Below are 27,457 nucleotides of genomic sequence, written 5' to 3' on the forward strand. Positions count from 1 at the left end.
ATACACTTTCTTGTGTATGGTGTAGTTGCTCAAGTGGCAGAAAGTCAGCTTTTGAATCCAGAGTTTGTATGTGTTCAACTGATGGCCCAAATGAGGGTGAAAGTCGAGTCTTGAACATCCGGTTTGTTGGCTGTCATAATTTTTGTGAGCTGCAATATTTACTTGACAGTGGAAATAATTATATAATCTCTCATATTATTGAAATTGTATATATATATATATATATATATATATATATATATATATATATATACATATACATATGTATATATATACATATATATATACATATATATACATATATATATACATGTATATATACATATATATATACGTATATACATATATATACATATATATACATATATATACATGTATATATGCATATTTATATATATACATATATATATACATATATATATATATATACATATATATATACATATATATATATATATATATATATATATATATATATATATATATATATATATAATTATTTGCTATAATAATTATTAAATACCTACAGAACGTAACGTTTCATCCTTTTGGGAATAATCAGTGCAGAGTGTCATGATTAACACCGGTTGACAGATTCGAACCCGGCAACGAAGCCATCTCTGAGTCCATTAGCAAGGACCAAATCTATTCACCACCGTTAACCATGAGAAATATTACTGAAATTTAAACATTTATTTTTTAAATGTCTTTAACGTCTGTCAGCGTATATATATATATATATATATATATATATATATATATATGTACTTTTTTGTACAAAAAGAAATCCCATACAGTGCTCTATTATTAGGGAAAAAACCTTTCTCGAAATAAGATCAATATATTTTTTTGTATGATATATACAGGAATTTACATTTATATCGGTAGTCGGTACCGACGGTTTCAAGCCCGGTAGTTGAGGACTGCTCTTAATGTCCGCCTCAGGCTCTCTTCAGCCGACTCTCATCTCACATCTCTATGAGAGTCGGCTGAAGAGAGCCTGAGGCGGACATTAAGAGCAGTCCTCAACTACCGGGCTTGAAACCGTCGGTACCGACTACCGATATAAATGTAAATTCCTGTATATATTATACAAAAAAAAAAAAATATATATATATATATTACCGTTTTTATCTGCTTAGTTATACATGTTTCCACTGTCAGAATCGGGTTAATGATCTGATAATTTCGTCAGACCTTATAGATTTTCTTTAAAAGGAAATCTATAAGGTCTGACGAAACCATCAGATCGTTAACCCGATTCTGATAGTGGAAACATGTATAACTAAGCAGATAAAAACGGTAATAAAAAAAATATATATTTGCTGTACAATAGTTTTGAGCACTTTTTTCACGCACACATATATATATATATATATATATATATAGTACGCCATGAAAATATTTTTAGGGCAATTAAGCTACACAAAGATGTCAGCATTTCATCCTTGTATGAAATCATCAGACTAAGTGCATGGAATTTGTGTTACTGATTGTTTTTACAGATCCACATGGTGTTTAGTCTAGCTAGCTAACCAATCAGATTCTTTCTTATACTCTTCCACAAGTTAATGTTTTCATTAGCCAATGGTAGAGCTTCTCTCAAACAAAGACTTTTTTGTGCATGTGTCGAATAAGGTCACCTATTAAGGTGACCTTACTTTAATACATACGTCCCTGGAGTATTTTTACTATATCTATTTTTAAGATGTTTTAGTTTGGTTGTCTACTTATTTTATTTTTCTTATATAATATTATGCTAATTATATATATATATATATATATATATATATATATATATATATATATATATATACTAGCAAAAGTACCCGCCGTTGACTGGGTTCAAAAACAGCCTCCAGAAAATGAACTCTGATTGGAGGTCACCTCCAGAGTGTATGTTTTTCACATGTTTCATTTTCCGTTAAGGGAATTTTTCTTTTTTCTTTTCCTTTAAACAATGTTCTATTGTCAAGAGTGTTTTTATTCATAATGTCTGGAGAAATACTGTTTTTTTTGAAAATTTTCATTCTCGCATGGAAACAATTGTAACGCAAAATGAAATACACTTTTTGTTGCTATCAACACTTTTTTTGAAGTCTTGATTTTGCTTATACAGTATATTAATGCTCAATTATGAAATATAATTTTGTAGCTTACTTTTTAAGTCATCTCTTTTTGGCTTAAAACTTATTGGTATATGAAAATTTACTGGATTACACGAACTCAGTATATTACATACAAGTCTATATATATATATATATATATATATATATATATATATATATATATATATATATATATATATATATATATACTAGCAAAAGTACCCGTCCTTGACTGGGTTCAAAAACAGCCTACAGAAAATGGACTCTGATTTATGAAAGTATGATAGGTTATGAAAAGGACAGGTTGTAAAGAGATAGCTTCGAATTTGGGGGTATCAAAACCAAAGCAAAATATGATGAAAGTAAAAATAAAATAGATAAGCCCCATAATTTATTATACCATACCTGTTCACACTGAAACACTTATCACAATATTCTGTGAATCTATATTAAAAAACCTTGTTAAACTTTGTGACATATTTCCATTCTATGGAGGTCAGGCACGAACGAACACACCATAATTTTATTATACCATATTTCTTCAAACTGAAACATAATTATCAAAGTATACTTATGCAGAGAGATATGAAAAGTCTTTATTAAAGTTTGTGCCTATTTCCATTCTATGGAGGCCAGGTGCGAACGCAGACCCCACAATTTTATTATACCATCCCTATTTACTTATCAAAGTATTATGTACATCTATATCAAAAACACTTGGAAACGTTTATTTTTTAATTTTTTTATTTTTTATTTCCATACTTTGTAGACTAGGCGCATACGCAGACCCCACAATTTTAATGAATCATCATTATGCCAGATCAAACATACCCATTCCTGTGTCTCGATACATCTTCTATCATTATATGTGATCAGTTTTCTATAATAGTCAACCATATAGGAGCCTATTCGTGACCAGACACACACACAGACGTTCAGCTTTATATTATAGATATATATATTAGTGGCCTGGCAAAGTCACAGGGGAGACAACCGAAGCAGCAAAACTGAAGCTGGCCTGCAGGACACTATATATATACAAATGTAGGCAAATTTGGGCATATTTCATTGGTTTCAAATGTAGGTTGTTTTTTACCAATTATGATAAAATTTTAACCATAGAATAGTATTATAATTTTCAAAAGCCAGCAAATTTTCATGTAGTTTCGTTCCATAGAACCAAAGATATGAGCATTTCAATAATCAATTTGGCTACCAGTGTATATATATATATATATATATATATATATATATATATATATATATATATATATATATATATATATATATTTTGATACCACCTTTTTTGGCAATTTTATAAGTTACAAATCTCAGAATTTAACAAATGAAGGCTTGTTGGAAAAGTAATGACCTGAATTGTCTAGTGGGCTATGTGACATTTTTTTGGCAATTTTTACAGCCATAAAATGTTCCAATCATAGTCATTTGTTTTTCTTGTTTTGCATATGAATTACAAAATATCTGATATTCCCCAAATGATTGATGGAGTGGAGACTAAAATAGTTTCAAATGATCAGAATAAAAGCAAGGGGAGACTTGATCCCAAATATTTCTCATATGTTATATCTCCTCTCTCTGGTTTTCATACATAAAGTAAATTTCATAGTCTATAAGGATTATTTGATACTGGAGATATTCATAATCGTACCCTATTTCCAAAAGAAAGGAAATATAACATGAGAAATATTTGGAATCAAGTCTTCCCTTGCTGTTATTTCAGATCATTTGAAACCATAGAAGCAAGTTCCTGTCTCCCCTCCATCAACGCCAGAGATCTTGAGGAAATATATATATTCATCCATCCAGCACGGCCGTAGCCAAGATTGAACTCATTACAGGAGTTTGTAGTGTAATTAAAATCTTGTCGGTAGCTGAATACTTGATGCTTGGCCAGGGTATTTTTTATTGTGATGTCATCACTAGCTGAGGTGCCTACCATGGCTAAGAGAGTCTCATTTACCCTTGAGAGAAGGATAGATGGTGCCAGTTTCTCAACCTGGTATTTTACCTCATGGTACATACAGCGCTTCGCTTTCCCAAATGGTCACCCATCTGGTACTAGTCAGACTATATATATATATAGTTATAGTTTCCTAGATGTAAATCTACTGAAACTCCTATGTTTCCTATGTTTATCAAAGAGTGCTCGATGTTTGAACAGAGCATGTTTATAGTATGTTTTTAAACAAACATTATTAGCTACATATGTGCACACATGTTTCTGTAGTGCCTCTTTTCACAGCCTACTTCATCAGACCAAAAATCATTTCCAATATATATATATATATATATATATATATATATATATATATATATATATATATATATATATATATATATATATATATATATATATATATATATATATATATATATATATATATATATATATATATATATATATATATATATATATATATATATATATATATATATATATATGGCATAATTGTGTTAACACACTAGTTCTTGTCAGATCACCAAAGTTAAGCAACATTGAGCCTGGTTAGTACCAGATGGGTGACTATTTGGGAATTCTAGGTGCTGTATGTGCTCTCCGCTTATCTCAGCATTTGTTTTCAGCCGTCCTGTACATACACTTCACTTGCCACTGGTATTTAATAATGTCGACTCAGGAGAAGTGTGGTCGACTCAGGAGAGGTGTTCACTTCCTGCTACAAAAATTTTACATGCAGGCACCACTTCGTGGGTATCCAAAGTCTTTCAAAGAGTGATGGAGCCTGTGTGTATATATATATATATATATATATATATATATATATATATATATATATATATATACATATACATATATATATATATATATATAGTGGCAGTTGTCATTTTTTCCAAAATCACAAATTTAAGCTAAATTGAATGTAATTGCTTAAATAACATATACCTCATTTGATTCGCCTTTAATTCCTCTATAATTTTACCTGTTTGTATTTGAACCTGAATGTAAATAATTTTTTCTACAGAAGGGCAATTATGCAGTTCGCACGTCACTGACAAAAATCGTAGCATTACTCGTTTCTTTTGTCAGAACAAACATATATAATTCCTAAAGCAAGTAACTGAAACAATTATGGTTTAAGAGTAAATTAAATTTGTTTTACAATCTGTTAATAATAAATAAAATTGTGGCTTTTAGTTCATAAATCCATACAAAAAATTTTAATTTAAAATAAGTTTCCGCGAGTTAATTTACGGATTTAGTTAGGATTTTATAAAAATCTCTGTTTTAGGAATTAAAAATTGATATTTCCTAAAATCAAGAGGAATTTAATAAAACTGATTAAACATTACTTTTTTTTTTTGGGCTACAAATTATGATATTGAAAATTAATAATAAAGGAAATTCTGTCAGTTAACAGGTTCCATATCAAACCGGAATTTAATTGTTTTAGGTATTGTCTGCTAAAATATGAAAATGTTCTGTAAATACATATCTCTATATGTCTTTTTCATAATATTTCAAATTAAACGTAAGACTTTTGCTGTTATATTTCACTTTAATAATGATTGAACAAAAACCTTTAAAAAGATATAATATATATTTGTACTAAGTTTGTTTTTTCCCCTGTATTTCTAACGTTTTATAAGATCTGTTTTCCGTATATATGCAACATTATGTTCTTTTCTTATTTTTTTATGCTTTGGTTGTTTTGTGACAAATTAAATCACATTTCGTTTGTTTTATTCAGTAAAGAATGACGTTTCTGAATTTTTGAGATGACGATTGGTCATTTGTATTGATACTCATCGGACTACTGTTCTCATCTTTAGTGTGAATTAGTAATTTGTAGCCCGAAAAAAAGTAATGTTTAAATCCAGTCATAGCTGACGGAACAAGAGCACACTACCCCCGTCAAGTAAATAAAGGGTTCCGCTCGAAATTCTGTCCAAATTCTGTCGAGTTCGACAGAAACATTCCTGAGTTCGACAAGATACACCTGGAGAAGGTCGGAGGTTATATCGACCGAAACGTTGTGAAAATGACACTCAAGATGAGAACAGTAGTCCGATGAATAAAATACAAAATAATGTTTATATGTGATTTAAACCCTGGTCCTTCCCTTTCAATATTGAGTAAAAATTACTATTCATTTGATTTTACTAGTTTTTACTAATATTTTTTGTTATGGGTGTCAAAAGTTAGTGTTATACCTATAGTTACAAAATATAAATATATACATGTTTTTATTTTTACAAAATATAAATATATAAGTATATGCATGTTTTTTTGTTTTTTTGTTTTTTTCAGAAATTCAAAGTCATTAGTGATTCTTTGGAATTGGTTTGTAAGTACCGACTCGTGACCAAAGATGACAAAAGAGCCGAGTCTTGTGGTTTCCATTTGGTGAAATTGATTTCAGTCTTGTTGGACAACTTCGAACAAAATAATTTAGATGTAAGTTTCAGTTTTTAAATCTTTTTGCTAATATAAATAAAACATGTATGCGTGTGCGTCTGTGTGAAAATATTTAACCGATAAATTAGTGGTTACATAACACTAAACTTAACAGGAAATATTAACCAAAACCAAGGATTGTTTATAACGAGTAAAATCTTTGTTAAGATTGTAGAGTAGTTCTTTAACAGCGGGTGTCACCACTTTGTAGACGAACGTCGGGGTTTACCAATTGTTGGGGACTTCCATAAATCCCCTGAAATAAATAAATAAAAAGAAATACACTACCAAATAATGTAAAATAAACTTTTGTTTATTTTCGTTGAAAGAAAAGAAATTACTTTTTAGTGTGCGCCAAGGTGGCAGTCTATTTGGAAGAAGAAAGAGAGGCAGAAGGTGAAGACTTGAGAGCATGAGAGAAAAAGTCTGACTATGTGTTGTGGCGAAGTGAGAGAAAAAGAGAGTCAAGCAATGTTCTTTGACATGTGAGAAAAGATGTCATTTCAGCTACTGAATTTCACTCAGCGAGCCGTTGGTGTCGGTTAGCCCTCTCTCCGACGAGAGTTCTCCGTGCCTTTTATATTTCTTTAGCGGCTCCCAGAGGCTTACAAAAATAAGTTTTTTAAATCGAGCCCTGATTGGTCAAAAATTTATATTTTTGACAAAAAAAAAAAAGTGCTTTCAGCTACGTCGGCCATTTCTCAAACGTTCTGCTTTTTGACCCAAGAGGTTTGGTGTGGGTGAATGCTGTAATTCCCGCGCAAATGAATTTATAAATTTGTGTGTGTGTGTGTGTGTGTGTGTGTGTGTGTGTGTGTGTGTGTGTGTGTGCGTGCGTGCGTGTGTGTGTGTTAGAAAAATGAAATTAGAAATAGCACATGATGGATAAATAATGCGTACAGGAATATGTCGTCAAGTTGAATTGTAAAATGTTAATTTCAACTTCCCGACATATTTCTATTAATTTTGCGCACATGCAAATTCATTCACAGATTGAATTGATTTAATTTTAAATCTTTCTCATCTATCTATCGATAGCTCAAATAATAGGGAACGCGTCTGGAGCACTAAATGTTTTGGTTTCAATTCTAGATGATGGCATCCAAGTCATGTTTTTTTAATCTTTTAAAATCACTACTATATATTAGGTACAATATAATAATCAAAATTGGCTCTGTAATAATAAATGCGAAATATTGCATGAATATTTAAGCGTATTTTACGACCAGACAAGGCAGCCCCACCCTGCTAGTGTATATCAAAAGTCCATCGTGTTTACATCAGGTTCCCAAAATGTTAGCAATAGACTAATTTTTATTTATTTGTAAAAGATTTATTATGTATTAACGAGTCATCGCTTATCAAGGCCCAAAGGCCACTCAAGTTAATGAGTTTGTCAGGTAGACGATTGGGTTGGGTAACTGAGCAGGATTTGATTATTTAAGAGGACGGCTTAACAAAAAATATTTAATGAAAATCGCTCTAGACAAAGTATGAAACCACCTGATGTAAAAAGCTAAAATAATAATACTTCAAGGTTAATATTTATCCAACGATAAATGTTTGATACATAGATTTCGACTTAGAAAACAGCAATAACTTCCCCCTTTGTCAGAAGCATCACTGATGGAATGAATGGAAGACTAAAGGACAAACTAAGGAAAGCAAGAGTTACAAAGTTGTGAAAATTAAGTCCAAGGTTCACTTTTCTCCCCAATTAGTTACAATTGGACTTGAAAACGACCATGTTGTAGTACCCCGTGGTATTGTGATCCACATGCAGATAGTTCTTGGAAATAAACTTTGCTCAGAGTTTACACAAAATAAGAAATGAAAATACTTAATAGTTTACATTTTGTAATGTTGTCTATTTTAAAATAAAAGTCCTCTCGTGTAGATTAGTTGAAATATCTGCAGACAAAGAAAACTTATTATCTGAAATAATGTTCCGAGAGTGTTCTTTTATAGGGAGGAATTTATTTCCTCATTATCTTGAAGAAATAACCTGAAAAAGTACACATAGTTCTTCGTATAATAATGTTCTCAGAAGAGGCAAGAAGTCTGGGGGAAAAAAAAAACCCTCCTAATTTCTTCTTTGAGTTCGGTCAGAATAGAAATGTTCTTTTCTTTTGATTTCTCAAAACTGCAGCTTGAGATGTATCCATTTTCTTCAGGCCTTAGAAGAAAATATCTAGTTTTAGTGATTCAATCTTTCCTAGTGAGAATATTTCCCACGTGTGTCTTCTCTTCTGCAAGTTGGTATTTTTCTGACATATTTAACTGCCAAGTCCTCGACAGAGTTTTTGGATTAACTTGAAGTAGATTTCTCTCAGCAAGATACGAATTCGTCAGGTAATGTAGACGCAATTCCTTCAACATTTTAACGTCCTGTTTAAACGGAGAGAAGATAGAATGTCAACACATTTCAAGTGTCCAGTCCGAACTACCAACTTCAGCTTGAAATTTATCACAAAACGCGGAAATGCGCAGATCAATCAACAGACAGAAATTAGTCACATGACCAACAACAGCAGCAGTGAAGCAAACTCAAGAGAAAGAAAGAAAAGGAACAAAAAGAAGAAATAGTTTCTTCTTTAAAATAATTGTCTTCTTGTTCATCACGACACCCTTCCTGTTCTAAAAAAAACAAAAAACATTTAATTGGCTAAGATTACCTCACCCCTTATTATAATCTAGTAAAACATGGCCTCGCTTGTAACTTATCAGTAAAAATGTGGCAAATTTGTTTTTCGTAAATAAAAAAAATATACTTGATCAATTGTTTTGATTTTTAGAATATGCAATCTTCATTCCATGACAAATAGGTACAATATAAAAGTTTTTCTTCATTTTTATTTATCGCTATAAGTGCCAACCTGAAAAAGCACCGATTTATAGAATAAGAGACAGAACGGAATGGAGTTTCATTCTATGTTAATAAACAACTTTATTTGTTATCTTCGTTAGTAGCATGTACGTGAGAGAAATGGGTTAGTAGGTGGAAGTGTTAGATAGATTTAATATATTACTGGCTTGTTGAGGAGAGAACAGCTCAGTCCACACGTGTTTATAGCTAGTAGTCGTCGGAACGAAGAAGGCAGGTTAAAGAAGAAAGAAAGGGAAAGGTATTCAGTGTGTTTGTGTTGTCATGTGTGTGTGTGGGGGGTATATCGACGAGAGCAGTTCCATAGCATGATAAACAAAGTTCGTTTGGGTACCGCACATGGAAATAAATGTGAGTTTAAAAAGAGCCATTGTTAGTGTGTTATACTCACGTTCGGCCTGGGGTAAATGTCTGCTGCCAACTGAAGTCAGGGAGTAAGAGAGTAAGAGAAGAGAGTGTTCTCGGTTTTGCCTTTTATACACTCGGTCACGTGATTGAGAGCTGGCTTGTGATTGGACAAGCAAGGGAGAAAATAGATTTAAAATCTAGAGCCATGAGAATTAGCTCCTGCCTGTGATTGTAGCAAGTTTCATCTTCTTGAACGATAAACAGACACTTAAATTTAGCAGGCTGAATGCAAAAAAAAACTTCGTAAGATCCACAAGTAAAGAAACTTTTCTTCTTTAATTTAAATATGATGACGTGAACAATTCAGGGAGCCGTCTATTTTTTTTTCTTTTAATTATTATATTTGGATTTCTTTAGCTGCAATGATTTACTTGTTTAATTTAAGACGCATATTTCTCTTTGCCTTTATAATAATGCCTTCGATATGCTTTCTTTCAGCATTTTTTCCAACTTCAGCAAGCAACAAATGAGCTGCTCTCTTACCAAATCACTTTACTTAAGCTTAAGGAGTCTTAAGTATGAATTGAAATTCAGTGAATCTTGCTTAACTAGTGTCTAATGGCGTGAAAGAGAATGAAAAAAGAGGAAATATAGGGAAAGAAGTAAAGAAAGAGAAAAATGAGGAAGAGAATGAAGAGTTAAAAAAAAAAAAACAAAGAAACAAAATCAAGAATTATGAAAAATGTCCCAAACGGAAACATGTCTAAATCTTTGTGACATTATTTAAAAAGCCGATCAACAATTACTGCTAAAAAATATTGATATTGTTTTGGTTTGGAGCAATTTTTCATAATTCTTTAAATTTTTTTCCAATTCTTTAAATTTTGTTAAAATTTTTTTTTAAATTGAAACCAAAAATATTTAAAAACGAACTCATCCTTTTCAGAATCACAACTCTATAGATAACTAGAAAAATACCCGCCCCATGATGGGTAAAATTACCCCCCCCCACTCCCGAACAGAATAGATTTGCATAACTTTTAGATCCATCTTTACAAAGAATTAAATCAAGATATAATGATACTAAACCTTATGTTTAGAATCCTTCCAATTTTTATCAAAATTCATTACATGATTTTAATTTTCGCAAATGTATTACGATTAAGGAGTCTTAAGTATAAATTGAAATTCAGAGAATCTTGTTTAACTAGTGTCTAATGACAATGCATAAAATTTAATGCAAATCTGAAATATTTGAATTTTCAAATAGCACTATGACCCCTTAAAATCCTCTAAAATACACCAAAGAAACTGAATTTTAAGGAATATTACGATTTTTTATAATAATTATGAATAATGAAATCAATTTTACGTACGAAACATAAACGTGATGAGATGCTGGCAGCCATTTGCATTTTCCTATTGTGATAATGAGAGTAGACGATAAGTCAATGAAAAATATAGTACAACCAGGAAAGGACTCCTCTGCGCAGAGAAATATCTCTGTTTTTGTTTTGTTTTTTCTCTGTTCTTCTAGCGAAATCAGGATAGGATGCGAATTAATGTCAAAAAGCAATAGTTTGAATAGCCAACCTCTTTCTTTCTCCACTTTGTTGGGATTTGACCTCTTCATTTCGAAAAGCGAGTAGGGTTTTTACAGGAATGTGTTAACTCAATATTTTTCAACCAATGAAAATCGTTTTTAACCTCCAAAAGTAAAAAGTCTATGTTAAATTAACCAAATTTAATCAAATTTCTCCAGCCGGTGCACCGGAAGGACCCAAGTTTATATATTCAACACGACCCTCCCCCTCCATGCCCTTGGTGTGTGGGGAGGAAGAATACTTCAAAAACTTGCGCACAAGCTTTACCCATGTCACGCACATGTATACACAAGGTAAACACAAGGAACAAGGTAAACCAACGTACACACACATAGTGACACACTGCCTGAGACTCTAACATGCATATTGACACAAACAAATATCTAGACATACATATGCTTAGCCCTTGCGCTGATAAGCATTGAACATTTTCCTACTAAAACATAAGTTGTATAAATTTTTTTTCAAATGAACTTTTCTTTACTAAAAATTACTTTTATTTTATTGTAAATAAATGTATCTCTATCACTAATATAAATCTCACCCGTATGTTTAAATATATGTATGTATGTATGTATGTATGTATGTATGTATGTATGTATGTATGTATGCTAAAACTTTTGACAGAGGCAACAAATTTTCACGAGATCGGTATCGTTTTGAAGCCCAACCGTTCGGATGATAAATATCGAAAAATTAACTAAAAACATTAATTCCTTCACCCTCAACTGGGCACTTTTCTACAAGGAGGGGTCACTTTTTTCGCCGATATTCTCGAAAGTCATCCCCTCTTTTTCTAGCCTTAATTTAAACCTTCACCACTTCCGGTTTGGCGATGGACGCAATGGCAAAGATGTGACATTTTTTTTTTTTACGTTCTTTTCCTCCTTCGCGGTACGGGTTCAAGCCTAATTGCCTACAACCATTTTTTTCTTTTGTGCTCAACACACATCTCCAAACACTCGGGTAACGCCGGACACCCAGGCTAGTATATATATATATATATATATATATTATATATATAGTAAGTTATGAAAATATATATTGCAATTAAGCTACACAAAATATTCCATGTTTAATTCTCGTGAGAATTCGTCAGGCTTATCTAGAATTCTCATGAGAATGAAATGTGGAATATTCTGTGTAGCTTAATTGCCATATATATTTTCATACCTAGCTCTGCATATGTATGGAGCACTGTTGAAGTAAATACTGAAAATCTATGCATAAAATTATATCTTTTTACATTTATGTTTTATGTGATTAAATGAAGTAGTCATATATATATCTATATATATATGTGTGTGTGTGTGTGTGTGTGTTTCTTTAATGCTTTCTTGATTTTTCATTGACAAAACTCTGTTCATGTTAAATTAGCAGTTGCTAATATTCCTCAATGTTTCATTATTTCCATTTTAAAAATGCACCAAAATCCGTTTAATACGGTTCATTTTTCTTCTGCTATAACGTAATTATTATAAAAATTTGTATTAATTGCTGGCATGTTTCGTGGCAATTCATAAAATCGCTATCGCCATACTGAATGACTTTAACATGGTAAAGGACCATGCTAAGGTTAAAGTGATATTTATGTGCAGACTTAATCAGAAAGAAACGATGTTTATTTTTACATTTTCTTTTTTAGACGAGCAACACTGGATTCTCTTGCTTCTCACAAAAGGGTTACGTAAGTACATCTATCTTCTGGCGATGGGACGATTTCAATATTTTTCACGATTCCGTTACAATTACCGCTTCTGTACTAAATTTCCGATTCCTATACAATTACCGATTTCGATTCTTTATAAATCTTTAAATGTTTACAAATAGGGTTTTTATTTATTATTGTTGAAGATTATCTATAGATTTTAGTTAATGGTAGTTTAAAAATCAATAAGTATTTGTTATTTTTATCATTACTACCAGTAATAGAAGATTTTGCTTTATAAAAAATCAAATAAAAAAGATAGTTAAAAGAATCGCTTTTGGTATCGGAAAATAAACACAAATTTTTCTGATTTTGATACTGATTTCAATACCTCCAAAAGTTCTGATTTTTCGTTTTCCTGATTTCGATTAATCGTCGCAGCACTAATATCTTCTTTTTTTTTTTTTTAGATGTGTTCATTTGTTTTACCCTCAAGCCTATTATAGAGGTGTCATCAGCAAATATACCCATCTCCGAGACAATTTTATCAGAGAGATCATTTATGAATATTAGGAATTATGAAGGTTCAAAGATAGACCCTTATTGTTTAGATGTATGACCGTCGAGGACAACTTGGGTTCTTCTCTTATTTGAGAAAGATTTAATTGTGTTAAGTATTCGTCCAGTGATACCGTATGATCTGATTTCCCTGAGAAGACCATCGTGCCATGCCCTGTCAAAAGTCTTATATATATCTAGAGTTACCGCTCTACCCTTCCCTGCTTTGTCCAGTTTATGGTATATACGTTCAGAGATTACAGTTAGGATATTTGCTGTAGAACCACCTTGCCTAAATCCATAGTGTTGGTCGATCAGAAGTTTAGCAGCTATAAGGTGATGGACTCAAATATTTTGGCAAAAAGTGGGAGGAGGCTAATGGGGCGATAATTTAATGGGTCAGTTCTTTCACCAGAATTCTTGTAAAATGGTACCACAGAAGCAGTTTTCCAGCAGCCAAGAAAGCAATATTTGTTAAGGCATTTGTTATAAAGCTTGGAGAGGACTGGAGCATTTTTTTTTAATAGCACAGCCGGGTTGAGATCGAGTCCACTTGGTGTCTGAGGTGTTTAGGTCTTTTATGATATCATGTACCTGAGAAGGGTTAATTTTCAGATCATCCAGTGTGGCATCTATCTACAAAGGAAAGTCAGGGAGGGAGTGGTTTGCTGGCTCCCATGTGGAGTTTGAGACAAACCTTCTCGGTTGCCATGCAAACAACATCGTGATTGTTGAATAGTAGGGTAATTGTTGATTGTCATTTATTTACTACACTGTTGTAGATTTTCCAGAAATCACAGATTCCTAATTTCTGTTCTTCAATGCATTTTCTGGTGATTTTGGTATATTCTCTCTTAGCTGTCATCATTTCTTTCTTACAATTACTTCTAGCTTCTATATACTTTTGTCTGTTTGTACTGAACTTATGTCGGTTAAATCTGTGCTATGCATGCTGCCTTTGAGCAATGGCAGCTGCACAAGTAAAAGTAAACCATTGGGGAGAGTGAAGTTTGCTATAGAATTTCCGTGTGGGAACATATGCTTCAATTGGGGCATCTACAAAACTACATTTTTCCTTCTTATTTGTTTTCTTTTCCAGTTGATGGTTTCCTTTAACTGCCTGTTGACCCAGTGTCCAGAGATGTTTGTTCTTATTTTGAATGAGTAAGTATACAAATAATTTTACACCTGTAAAACGTTTAAATCAAGAACTCATTTTCTTAACACCAGTATAAAAAATATTCCATTTGTCTTCTACACACCTAAAACCAAACAGATTTTCCATGAACAGTTTCTTTCTAAGAATTTACTATCCGTGGAACACATTGCCATGGGACTGCTTCTCTGCAGACTACAACATGGTCGTCTTCAAGATCAATATCAGCAAATACTTGTCGAGACGTCCTCTTAAGTGATCAAATTTTGTTGATTTCGTTCATCCAATCCTTCAGAAATACCAGTTTCCATGACAAACACTCGTTCAATAAGACGACATACCAGATTATTATTCCAAAACGGTAGCAAAGCCCACACATACTTCAAACGAATATATCCCTTTCGCAGGACATATCAGTTTTCAATACTCTCATAGTATTGTTCATTATCCTACTGAAAAAATTATTAACTCTTATCCTCGACTGGCTTTTGGTCTTAGTTACCGGTTTGTTAACTTCACAGTGTATTGATGTTTTACACGATTTTTTTTTCACTCAAGAGCGAGCTTTTGCACCAAAGCTAGTGAGCATAATCAAAGAGTCAAGTAGAATGTTTGCTGTATCAAGCAGAACTGGCTTCTGGAGTACGTTGATGTGGTACTTGATTTCCAAGGAGTACAACTGTTTCTCGAGATCATCTGGAATTGAGCTAAGCATACCTTTGATGATTGATTCTTCTTCTTCTTCTTCTTCTTATTATTATTATTATTATTATTATTATTATTATTATTATTGTTATTATTATTATTATTGTTATTATTATTATCATTATTATTATTTTACGATTTGTCAACTATTAACAGACAGTATATACGGCATGATCACGTTGACATACTGGTTCTCATTAAATGACTGAAGTTGAGCAACGTTGAGCCTGGTTAGTATCAGATGGGTAACCAATTGGGAATACCAACTGCTGTATGTAAGAAGACATCAACACTTCCAGCATCTTCTGCGTCCTTTCTGACCTCCAACTGTCTTGATTCTGTCGACGCTGAATCAGGCTGAATCGAACAAAAGTGTGAAGCTGGCTCTGTGCAAACCAGTTTCACTTTAAAACAAACTCTCAGCGCATGTCAACCATGATTTCTAGAATGATCAAATGGTCTTTGTCGTTCCAACAGACGAACTGTTTTTATTCTTAACTTGCCATTGCTTGAGTTGATCTTTGATTCGGTCATTCCAATTTTTAGATAATGCATTTGTTAGATAATAACATTGTTAAAAGTTAAATTAGTTATTATTGATCTATCTGTCTCTATCTATTTATCTATCTATCCAGTGATATTATTAAAATAGTTTATATTGGGAGTTATTTATTGTTTATAGCATAAAGTATAACAATGGGTTTTAGCTGAAGATGTTTACATAAATTAGCTAGGTTAAATAAACAATACGCGGAAAGGTTGCACGTTGAGATACATGTGCTTTTTAAATGATGATGTAACGGAAGAGGTCAAGAGGTTGGGAAGGTTAGAGAAAGGAGTAGAGTTTGAGTTTGGTCACGGAAGTGAACAGATGTGCTTCAAGCCAGGAAGCAAGGCTGTGAAGAACAAGCATGTAGACACAAAATGCAAACTTCTTGTGAAAACCATTTGAGACAGCTAAAATAAATTTATATTTAAAAAATATAAAGTGTTGTTCTGTGGTTTCACAAAAGAAGAAAGAACAGAGATCTCAATTGGTTATGGCGTTGGTCATTTCATGTTTCATCACAGAGCTAAGCAGTGAAGATAGAAGAACTCTTGAAGAAAGAAAAGGTATGAAACATATATTAATCTGTAATATATACTCGTGTGATAACTCTATGATACAACATGACTCAGTTTATACGTCGATATCATATCCCCAATACATATAATTTATACGTTTATCTGATGCTGTTTGGAGAACAATATACAGGGTGTTTCAAAAGTCTTGGGAACATTACAACATATTTAAAATCGTTATGTTCCCAAGACTTTTGAAACACCCTGTATATAGCATCCTCCTATCCCTGAATATACAACACATTTTCCTCTCTTACCGTCAATTGGGATATATGTACATCTGTTTATCGTGCCAGCGTGCAATGCAAATCTGATTCCTTATCTAAAAATTCCAAAACATAATTGTCATTAAAAAAAATGTTTTTTTTTTTTTACTCTCCTGCTCTCTCTTTCTGTCATGTAGGTTTGAGTCCTGGAAATGGTTCACAGAAAATCGGTCGATGTCATACAGCTGTCCAGCCTATTACGAATGTGCCTCAAGCTCAAGTTCAAGCACTACGTTTTGGCAGCGCCTTTCAACCACCACCCGCACGGAATACAACATGTGGCGTAGCACAACTGCCAAGATGGGTCAGAACTATGAAACTTTAACAACCAGAAATGAAGTAATCGATTCCTTCAATAAGGAAATAGAAAATGAAGAAAATCTACCTTCAGGGTCACATCCGTTTGGGGTAAGAATACAAAATTTTAGGTTTCGTAATTTTTCTTCTTTTTTTTTTTTTTTTTTATTCTGTTCACATTTTCGACATTCTTTCATCAACTTTGTCTTTATTTACTTGTATTTCCATGAGGGCAGAGTTAGATACACGGTCGGTTTTTACTATGGGGGAAATCCAGCTCAAAACAGAACAAGGGGTACTCTTGAAGCGATCTGTTACCGGTGATGGAGATAAAGTGGCAACAAGTCACTTATAAATATTTCTTGGAAAAATAAATAAAAAATACCGTCAGATTGGCGTAAAAAAATAATGATGTAGATTTATTTATCGGAGAGTTACATAGAGTAGAAGTTTATTATCTAGTGAGTTCTTAGTGTAGAAATCCTTCTGACTGAGGAAATTGTTTTTTTTAACAGCTGGTTTAAGGAGTAAAGGTTATTAAAAAGAAGAGCTCATAGAATAGTTAAAATGCACATGGGTTTAGAGTTCATGGTAAGAGCATGTGTTGAAAACACGTGTTTTTTAAAATAAAAGTTCATGGGAGTGGTTAAAAGTTTGTTCGTTACGAATTGCAACAAGAAAATGCCGCGGGGCTTTCCTTACGTTAGCTGTAAGCGTTGCCACTTTTTAGGGTCCTTTTCCTGGGCATCTTAGTCCTGGAGAATTACATATTTTGAACACACGTGGTGAAGGCTTTGCTTAGTGCTGCGAAGGGAAAACCCGTCCTCCCACGTCGAACTCTAGCCTTCTGAAGAGGTAGGGAGAAGCCCTTATTTCCTGTCACGACATGATTTTTTTGAGAACCGGAACCGGAAACCTCTAAAAAATGTTCCTTGTCAAGTTTGGTTCCGGCGTAGTTGCTACACTCTGGATTAGGATAAAAATTTAAGGATTAAAGATCTAGAAGGATTTCTTTTTACTGAGAGGGAAGATAAAGCCTATTACCAGAAAAGATGCTTCACTTTAAGACAGATTTCCAAACTAACCTATCTCTAGCCAAGACTTTATTTAATTCACTTTTCTTTCTTTTTTTTCTTATTACTTCCTCAAATGTTTTCCTTAGCCTTCCTCTATAAACTGAACTTGCTATCTCAACTGTTCTACCCATCCATCCTTTCAATGTGATCATACCATCAAAGTCTACTCTTTTTCACACATCTCCCTACACGGGTCTAAATTTAACCTTCCTCTGAGGTCATCAGAAGCAAGCCCATCTTTAAGACTCACATTACACATCCATTGTATCATTCTCATATCATTTCTCTCCATGCTACGCATGTCCTCAACCCTTACTGGCAGAGATTCACTTACACACATCATCACACTGCATACACATACCTGATAGACTCTTCCCTGGTTCGACAGTCGTAACACTCTACTGGTTAGTAATGGCAGAAGTTTCCTAAACGTTACTCCATCCATTCTTAATTCTTGCATTCACACTAGCACCTTCTCCACCCTGTGCTCCAATGTATCACCAAGATAACAAAACTTCTGAATAACCTCAATAGCTTCGCCATTCAATATCTAAGATTCTAATATATTCAAAGGAATATATTAGAATCTTAGACATAAAAATTATGCGAAACATATAATTTAAAAAAAAAATGTAGAGATATTTTTTGTAATTATAATTTCTTTGTGTGAAAATATTAAATAAACAATGCTTTAATGTTCGCGTAAAAATTAAATAACTTTATTTTTAATTGTTGCAATTCACGATGCTTTATTTTCATAAAAAAATAAATTCATGCATTTTTTTTATTACTAAAAACCATAACTTTAGTAAATGTATTTTTTTGGTTTATCAAAATAATACATTTCCACTAAGATTTAAATAAAAGAAATAATTAGTTCATTATATTTCGTGATCATTATTTGATAAATACTGAAAATTTCATTAAAATTTATTAATTTCCTGATTTTTGGTGGATTTTTAAGTAAAGGGTCAAAATGTTTATTCATTTTGAGCTTCGGCATTCAATTTGCACGCACCTATGTCTACCATATCCTTGAATATGACATAAAATGTAGAATTCATGGCTTATTTCTGCTGCTTTTCTCCCAGCCGTGAATCCGTACCGTGATATCGTGAATGTTTGTATCATTTTTACCACTTTTTAATTTAATTATTTTTTTTATTCATGCTTTTAAATTAAAAAAAAAAAAAGACAAACAAATATCCACTTAGCGAATCAAGATGAAAACTGTGTTGAATTTAGTTTTTGCTTTTGCTTGCAATAACATAGTTTTATGAAGCAGCACTCCCGCACCCCTCCACTAATTTTAACCACCGCCATTGTTAGTAAGTCTGTTAATTATATAAGTAATAATGAATTGTGTATCGTCAAAATACGAAAACTGATTTTTTTTTTTTTAATTAAAATACTACTCAATAATTTTTCCTCATTTTTTTGTGAGGATACTTACCGTTGCATGGATACGTAAGTATATCACAAAGTTTTTTTTACTTGGAATGCGATTTACACTTGTGCCCAATACTATACAAGTACCAAAAAGTGTGCGTAATAACTAGCGCTATGACAACAGCATATTCTTTTCGTTGTTTTGACTCTTGAGTATATATCAGTTAATATCTTATGTTTTTAAATAGAGTGATGTGGTTCTCGATTGATTAACTGTGTCTACCTGTGTCAGATATATACTTGAGAGTCAAAACAATGATAAGAATATTCTCTTGTCATAGCCATAGTAATAAGTGCCCCCTCTCTCTCTCCCCCTCTCTCTCTCTCTCTCTCTCTCTCTCTCTCTCTCTCTCTCTCTCTCTCTCTCAGTTATATTATTTTTTTTAACTTTTCTTTCTTCTGACGTCCGCTTCCTCTCTTTCTCTGGAAACTGATTCAATAATAAAAAAAAAAATAGAAAAGAAACAAAAAATACAAAAGAAATAGTGAACATCAGTGACTGACCTAGTTTCAGTGCTGTTTTTAGAATGATTACTCGTAAGAATAATCACCACACCTTACATTGAACACAGTGTCAGGAAAGAAAAATACACCGTGTAACAAAGTTATCAGTTTCCATCAACAGCAATCATCTATAAGATTTCAATCTATCTATAAAGAACACTGACATTGTCTGTCTGAAGTACGGTCTCTACCAAACTCTTCTGTCAATTTTTTGTTCTACAGATTTGAAACTTAGTATATAGTGGAACAAATTTGATTTAGTCTTTAGTCAGTAAAAATAGCTGCTTGAAGAAAATTGTAACTTGGCAGGTATAAGTCGACTTAAAGTGCTCTTCTACGCATGTGCAAATATACATTTTACAACGTTATTTTTTAAGTTTTTATATGCATAGGATATAGATTTTATATGCATAAGACATAGATTTTATATGCATAAGACATAGTGTTTATATGCATAAGACATAGTTTTTATATGCATAAGACATAGTTTTTATATGTATAAGACATAGTTTTTATATGCATAAGACATAGTTTTTATATGCATGAGACATAGTTTTTATATGCATGAGACATAGTTTTTATATGCATAAGACATAGTTTTTATATGCATAAGACATAGTTTTTATATGCATAAGACATAGATTTTATATGTATAAGACATAGTTTTTATATGCATAAGACATAGTTTTTATATGCATAAGACATAGATTTTATATGCATAAGACATAGTTTTTATATGCATGAGACATAGTTTTTATATGTATAAGACATAGTTTTTATATGCATGAGACATAGTTTTTATATGCATGAGACATAGTTTTTATATGCATGAGACATAGTTTTTATATGCATAAGACATAGTTTTTATATGTATAAGACATAGTTTTTATATGCATAAGACATAGTTTTTATATGCATGAGACATAGTTTTTATATGTATAAGACATAGTTTTTATATGTATAAGACATAGTTTTTATATGCATAAGACATAGATTTTATATGCATGAGACATAGTTTTTATATGCATGAGACATAGTTTTTATATGCATAAGACATAGTTTTTATATGCATAAGACATAGTTTTTATATGCATAAGACATAGATTTTATATGTATAAGACATAGTTTTTATATGCATAAGACATAGTTTTTATATGCATAAGACATAGATTTTATATGCATAAGACATAGAGTTTATATGCATAAGACATAGTTTTTATATGCATAAGACATAGTTTTTATATGCATAAGACATAGTTTTTATATGTATAAGACATAGTTTTTATATGCATGAGACATAGTTTTTATATGCATGAGACATAGTTTTTATATGCATGAGACATAGTTTTTATATGCATAAGACATAGTTTTTATATGTATAAGACATAGTTTTTATATGCATAAGACATAGTTTTTATATGCATGAGACATAGTTTTTATATGTATAAGACATAGTTTTTATATGTATAAGACATAGATTTTATATGCATAAGACATAGATTTTATATGCATGAGACATAGTTTTTATATGCATGAGACATAGTTTTTATATGCATAAGACATAGTTTTTATATGCATAAGACATAGTTTTTATATGCATAAGACATAGATTTTATATGTATAAGACATAGTTTTTATATGCATAAGACATAGTTTTTATATGCATAAGACATAGATTTTATATGCATAAGACATAGTTTTTATATGCATGAGACATAGTTTTTATATGTATAAGACATAGTTTTTATATGCATGAGACATAGTTTTTATATGCATGAGACATAGTTTTTATATGCATAGGATATAGATTTTATATGCATAAGACATAGTTTTTATATGCATGAGACATAGTTTTTATATGCAAAAGACATAGATTTTATATGTATAAGACATAGTTTTTATATGCATAAGACATAGTTTTTATATGCATGAGACATAGTTTTTATATGCATAAGACATAGTGTTTATATGCATGAGACATAGTTTTTATATGCATGAGACATAGTTTTTATATGCATAAGACATAGTTTTTATATGCATAAGACATAGTTTTTATATGCATAAGACATAGTTTTTATATGCAAAAGACATAGATTTTATATGCATAAGACATAGTTTTTATATGCATGAGACATAGTTTTTATATGCAAAAGACATAGATTTTATATGTATAAGACATAGTTTTTATATGCATAAGACATAGTTTTTATATGCATAAGACAGTTTTTATATGCATAAGACATAGATTTTATATGCATAAGACATAGAGTTTATATGTATAAGACATAGTTTTTATATGCATAAGACATAGTTTTTATATGCATAAGACATAGTTTTTATATGCATAAGACATAGTTTTTATATGCATAAGACATAGTTTTTATATGCATAAGACAGTTTTTATATGCATAAGACATAGATTTTATATGCATAAGACATAGTTTTTATATGCATAAGACATAGTTTTTATATGCATAAGACAGATTTTATATGCAAAAGACATAGATTTTATATGCAAAAGACATAGATTTTATATTCAAAAGACATAGATTTTATATGCAAAAGACATAGTTTTTATATGCATAAGACATAGATTTTATATGCATAAGACATAGATTTTATATGCATAAGACATAGATTTTATTTGCAAAAGACATAGTTTTTATAAGCAAAAGACATAGTTTTTATATGCATAAGACATAGTTTTTATATGCATAAGACATAGATTTTATATGCATAAGACATAGTTTTTATATGCATAAGACATAGATTTTATATGCATAAGACATAGAGTTTATATGTATAAGACATAGTTTTTATATGCATAAGACATAGTTTTTATATGCATAAGACATAGTTTTTATATGCATAAGACATAGTTTTTATATGCATAAGACATAGTTTTTATATGCATAAGACAGTTTTTATATGCATAAGACATAGATTTTATATGCATAAGACATAGTTTTTATATGCATAAGACATAGTTTTTATATGCATAAGACAGATTTTATATGCAAAAGACATAGATTTTATATGCAAAAGACATAGATTTTATATTCAAAAGACATAGATTTTATATGCAAAAGACATAGTTTTTATATGCATAAGACATAGATTTTATATGCATAAGACATAGATTTTATATGCATAAGACATAGATTTTATTTGCAAAAGACATAGTTTTTATAAGCAAAAGACATAGTTTTTATATGCATAAGACATAGTTTTTATATGCATAAGACATAGATTTTATATGCATAAGACATAGTTTTTATATGCATAAGACAGAGATTTTATATGCATAAGACATAGTTTTTATATGCATAAGGCATAGTTTTATAACACAAAAGACATAGTACAGATAGCTCTCCAACCTTATTTGTTACTATGTGTATTAGTTTTAATTCTAGCTGATGCCATCCAAATCATATATTTTTAACTTTTTGAAATCACTACTAGATATTGGGTACAATATAATAATCAATAGAGTATTGGCCATATAATAATAAATACGAAATCTGCATGAATTAAAATATAATTTTATTACTGGAATCCTTGGAGATGAGTAATTTGCATATTTATTCATTTATCCTCATCATCATAGTTGTTGTTTCACCACGTTTCGGCCAACTATTTCTCTGGCCTTTGTCAGGTGGTTAACGTGATGAGACGACAACTATGGAAGGCAGTATTTACTGATGATGCAGCATTTAATATCCCGTCGTGGTTAACCACCTGATGAAGGCTAGAAAAATAGTTGGCCAAAATTTTGTGAAACAACAACTATGAAGATGAGCATAACAGTCCGCAAATAAGTAATTAAATTAAAATATGATATTTAAGTGTATTTCACGACCGGGCAATACCGGACGGACACTACTATGTATTGAGCACAATATGATAATCAATATACCTATATTAATTTTATAATTATACTAGCATTTCAACCCGGCGTTGCCCAGGTGTTTGGAGGTGTATGTTGAGCAAAAAAAAAAAAAAAGCGGTCAATTTTTTAAAATTTGACCCCTATTATGACCCCTTAAAATTTATTGTTTTGGGCTCAAATCAAGTTATTAAGTTAGATCCATGTCCAAGGAACCTATATCTAAAATTTCAAGTGTTTAGACCCAAAATTAGCGGAGGAGTTTGGTAGAGTTCTCAAAGGTCAAATCGTTGAACTTTGGCCCCTTAACAGCCAAATTTCTGGCCGAAAACCGATCACAAAAATCTTCCCAAATCTCAGTACCCTGTAGATCAAATTTTGAGTCTGTAGACTAAAAATTGACAGAGTTATTGCGTAGGGAAATGTACACAGACACACACACAGTCACACACGCAGACACAGACAGACACGTTCACTTTTATAGATATATAGATTATAGATAATTATATTATAGATCTTAACAATCTATAATAATAAATCAGAAATCTGCATAAATTAAAATATCATATTTAAGCGTATTTTACAACCGGGCAATGCCAGGTGGCCTGCTAGTAAACAATAAAACGTTGTTGTTAAAACGAACAAGCAATAAACAAAGGAAGCACGTACGTTTTACAACAAACACAGATTTGTGTACTCACGGGTTATCGCCGACGAGCGATCAAATAACACAATCAGTTAATAAAAGTCTCTTTATTTTACAGAGGTGTGTGGTCTGGTCATTCTTGATCGTAGCTTTTTCCATGTGGCCGTTTCTGGCATCATCTAATGGCTGGGGTCAGCTGTCTAACTCAATACAAATAAAGCTCATGCACGAGAACACAAGAACTTTTGACTGGTTTAAAGATTTTATTGAGGAGAGAGATTCATTCATAAGGAGAGAGACCAAAAATGTCTTTCTTATAAAAGAAATGCAAAAATTAATTGGTGCAAGTCTATAAATGGGCCACAAGTAATATTTGTTACTATAAGAATCTGAAAAAAATCTTTATAAATATTCGATGGTCTGCATATTCTGCCCTTGTTGAGCTATATATCCGCTAGGTGTCGTTAGTCGCGTTATCTCTCAAACAAGATGGCAGAATGGCGGAACTTCGATAATACGTCCGATAATATTTGATTTTCTTAAATAAAAAAAAAAACTACTTGATCGATTTACGTAATTTTTGGAATATGATACTTTCATGCAGTGACAAGTACGTACATTATAAAGATTTTTTTCAAATTCTTAACAAATATTACTTGTGGCCCATTTATAGACTTGCACCAATTAATTAACTAATTTCTTTTTACTTAATTAAAAATTGGTCGACGAACAAACAGTTTTGAGAAGATCCACTTAGATCTCTCAGTACTCAGGCATTTTTTGACTCTGATTTCCATGACGTTAGCACGGGCTCAACCAACAGCTGATGAGAACTGCTGGAAAATACCAAGTAAAATAAAAGACGCCGAGAAACATAATTAACAAGATGTATTAAAAGAAAAAAAAAAAAAGAAAGAAAAAATAACCCCCAAAAAACTACCTTAATTTTAAAAAATAATTTTATTAATTTCTTTTTAAACTTTGAAGAAGTGTTAGCAAAAATATGCGAATAATTTTGCGAAAGTTTATACTGTTAATTTTGTTTTTACATATTTTTCAAGAAAAGTTTCAATATTGTTTGTTTTTTTGTAGGTTATATTTTTATGCATTTTTTTTTTTCAATAAAAGTTTCAATATTTTTATAGTTTTAAGTTTTATATATTTCTTTTTTTTTCAAGTTGCAATAGAAGTTTTGTTATTGTTTTTTTTTTTTTTTTGTAATACAGTTGATAGATTTGTTTTCCTAAGACGAGTTGAAATATATTTACATGTTTTGTTTTTTTCTTCGTGGGAAAGGAACCTATTAGTGAACAGGATATTACTCCGAGGCTATTAGATTCCTCTCTTGGCAATGACTTAATGTTTCTTCAGGTGGCTGGATCAATTTCTTCAATTTATTCAGAAAGTCGTCTGCTTCCATTTCAAAATTCCAATTTGCATTGACTTATCAAATGATCTGAATAATAAAAAAGTAACCACCCACTTCCAAATTACTTAAATATAATACTTAAAAAAAAAATAAATAAATAAATAAATTAAACAAAATGAATCGACTATTTTTTTTCTAGCGGTTCTCGTCAGCTGTTGTGCCAATGTATTTGAAATCCGGGTCAAAAGATGCAGTACCGATCCCTACGTTGTATGTACGTCTAAATCATCTACTTCCTCATCACCTCGAAAACGTCGACCATATGACATACGAGTAATTTTCATCTAACAATCCAATACTTGCTTCTAGCGTGTTTTGCTTAGGTAGCTCTGAATCCCCATCACTTCACTCACGCTAGATGCACTGGGTCTATTTCCGTTTGTTGCTAGGTTATCCTGACATGCACTTAATGTAACACTTTCGAAATTCATACTAGTTATCATAATCTCTCCCTACCAACGTAGAGTCGCAAGATATAACACATTTTTCCTGTTTTCTTTTCTTTTTTTTTTATTAATTTATTTATTTTTCTTAATTTACTTATTTTTATTTTGTTTTTCTTTCAACAGAGTACCGTTACGGAAAATACCCATATTATGGCCAGCTTGAGCGCCATGATAGTCATCCTCACCATCGGAATGTCAGTCCTGATGGTCGTCTGCTGGCGCCATTTGAAGAAATACAGCAGTCGTAAAAGAAAAGGCTACTCAAAGCTGAAAACTGGCGAATGCTAAACACTTCTGAGCAGCCATCTTGTTTTTGATTGTCTTGTTTATTTATTGGTTCTTTCATACGACGGAGGCGCGGGAGAAAATTAACGATTTCCTTTGATCTACTTTCTGCTTGTCAGTTTCATGGCTTAAAAATTAAGGGACACAAAATAAAAGTAAACACACCGTGGTTATCTTCTTAAACTGTTAATAATATGGCTGATTTGTTTTCTATATCGTGACCCTCTCGAAATTCGATAGTATGATTAAAGCTTTTAAACTGATGGATATAAAAAAAATTTCTGGTTTGAAATAAAATTTAAAGTCAAACACCAAGTATTATGGTTTCTTTGTGCTACTTTTCTCATGCGCCCCTGTCGTATAAAAAAGCCATATTTATCAGCTGAAATATAACCATCTTTGCAGGGTGAGATGTTATCATCTCTAATATAATTATTCGTGTTTAAACATATATATATATATATATATATATATATATATATATATATAACTATTTTCTTTACCTGTAAAACTAAGGGAGATAATTCAGTATATATTCAAACGAACGATAGCATCAATTAGCAGCAGCTGACTGGGGTATTCGTATGTTTTTTGTAAATAAGACG

At 31.4% G+C, this 27,457-nt stretch overlaps 1 protein-coding gene across 1 annotated transcript in view; it reads left to right on the forward strand.

Annotated features, from left to right (window-relative positions):
• Nucleotides 1-27,170, forward strand: part of LOC145263686 (uncharacterized) — a 78,993-nt gene extending 51,823 nt beyond the window's left edge. Inside the window, exons 2-6 of the mRNA XM_080120570.1 lie at nt 6,397-6,543; nt 13,025-13,066; nt 14,685-14,749; nt 16,972-17,242; nt 26,691-27,170. Coding sequence (XP_079976696.1) covers nt 6,397-6,543; nt 13,025-13,066; nt 14,685-14,749; nt 16,972-17,242; nt 26,691-26,855 — 690 coding nt within the window. The 3' untranslated portion in view covers nt 26,856-27,170. The remainder of the gene's footprint in view (nt 1-6,396; nt 6,544-13,024; nt 13,067-14,684; nt 14,750-16,971; nt 17,243-26,690) is intronic.
• Nucleotides 27,171-27,457: the final 287 nt, after the last annotated feature.

This window comes from Euprymna scolopes, chromosome 39 (assembly GCF_053919585.1).
Source record: "Euprymna scolopes isolate OS-2025 chromosome 39, ASM5391958v1, whole genome shotgun sequence".
In the NCBI taxonomy this organism is placed as follows: Eukaryota; Metazoa; Mollusca; class Cephalopoda; order Sepiida; family Sepiolidae; genus Euprymna; species Euprymna scolopes.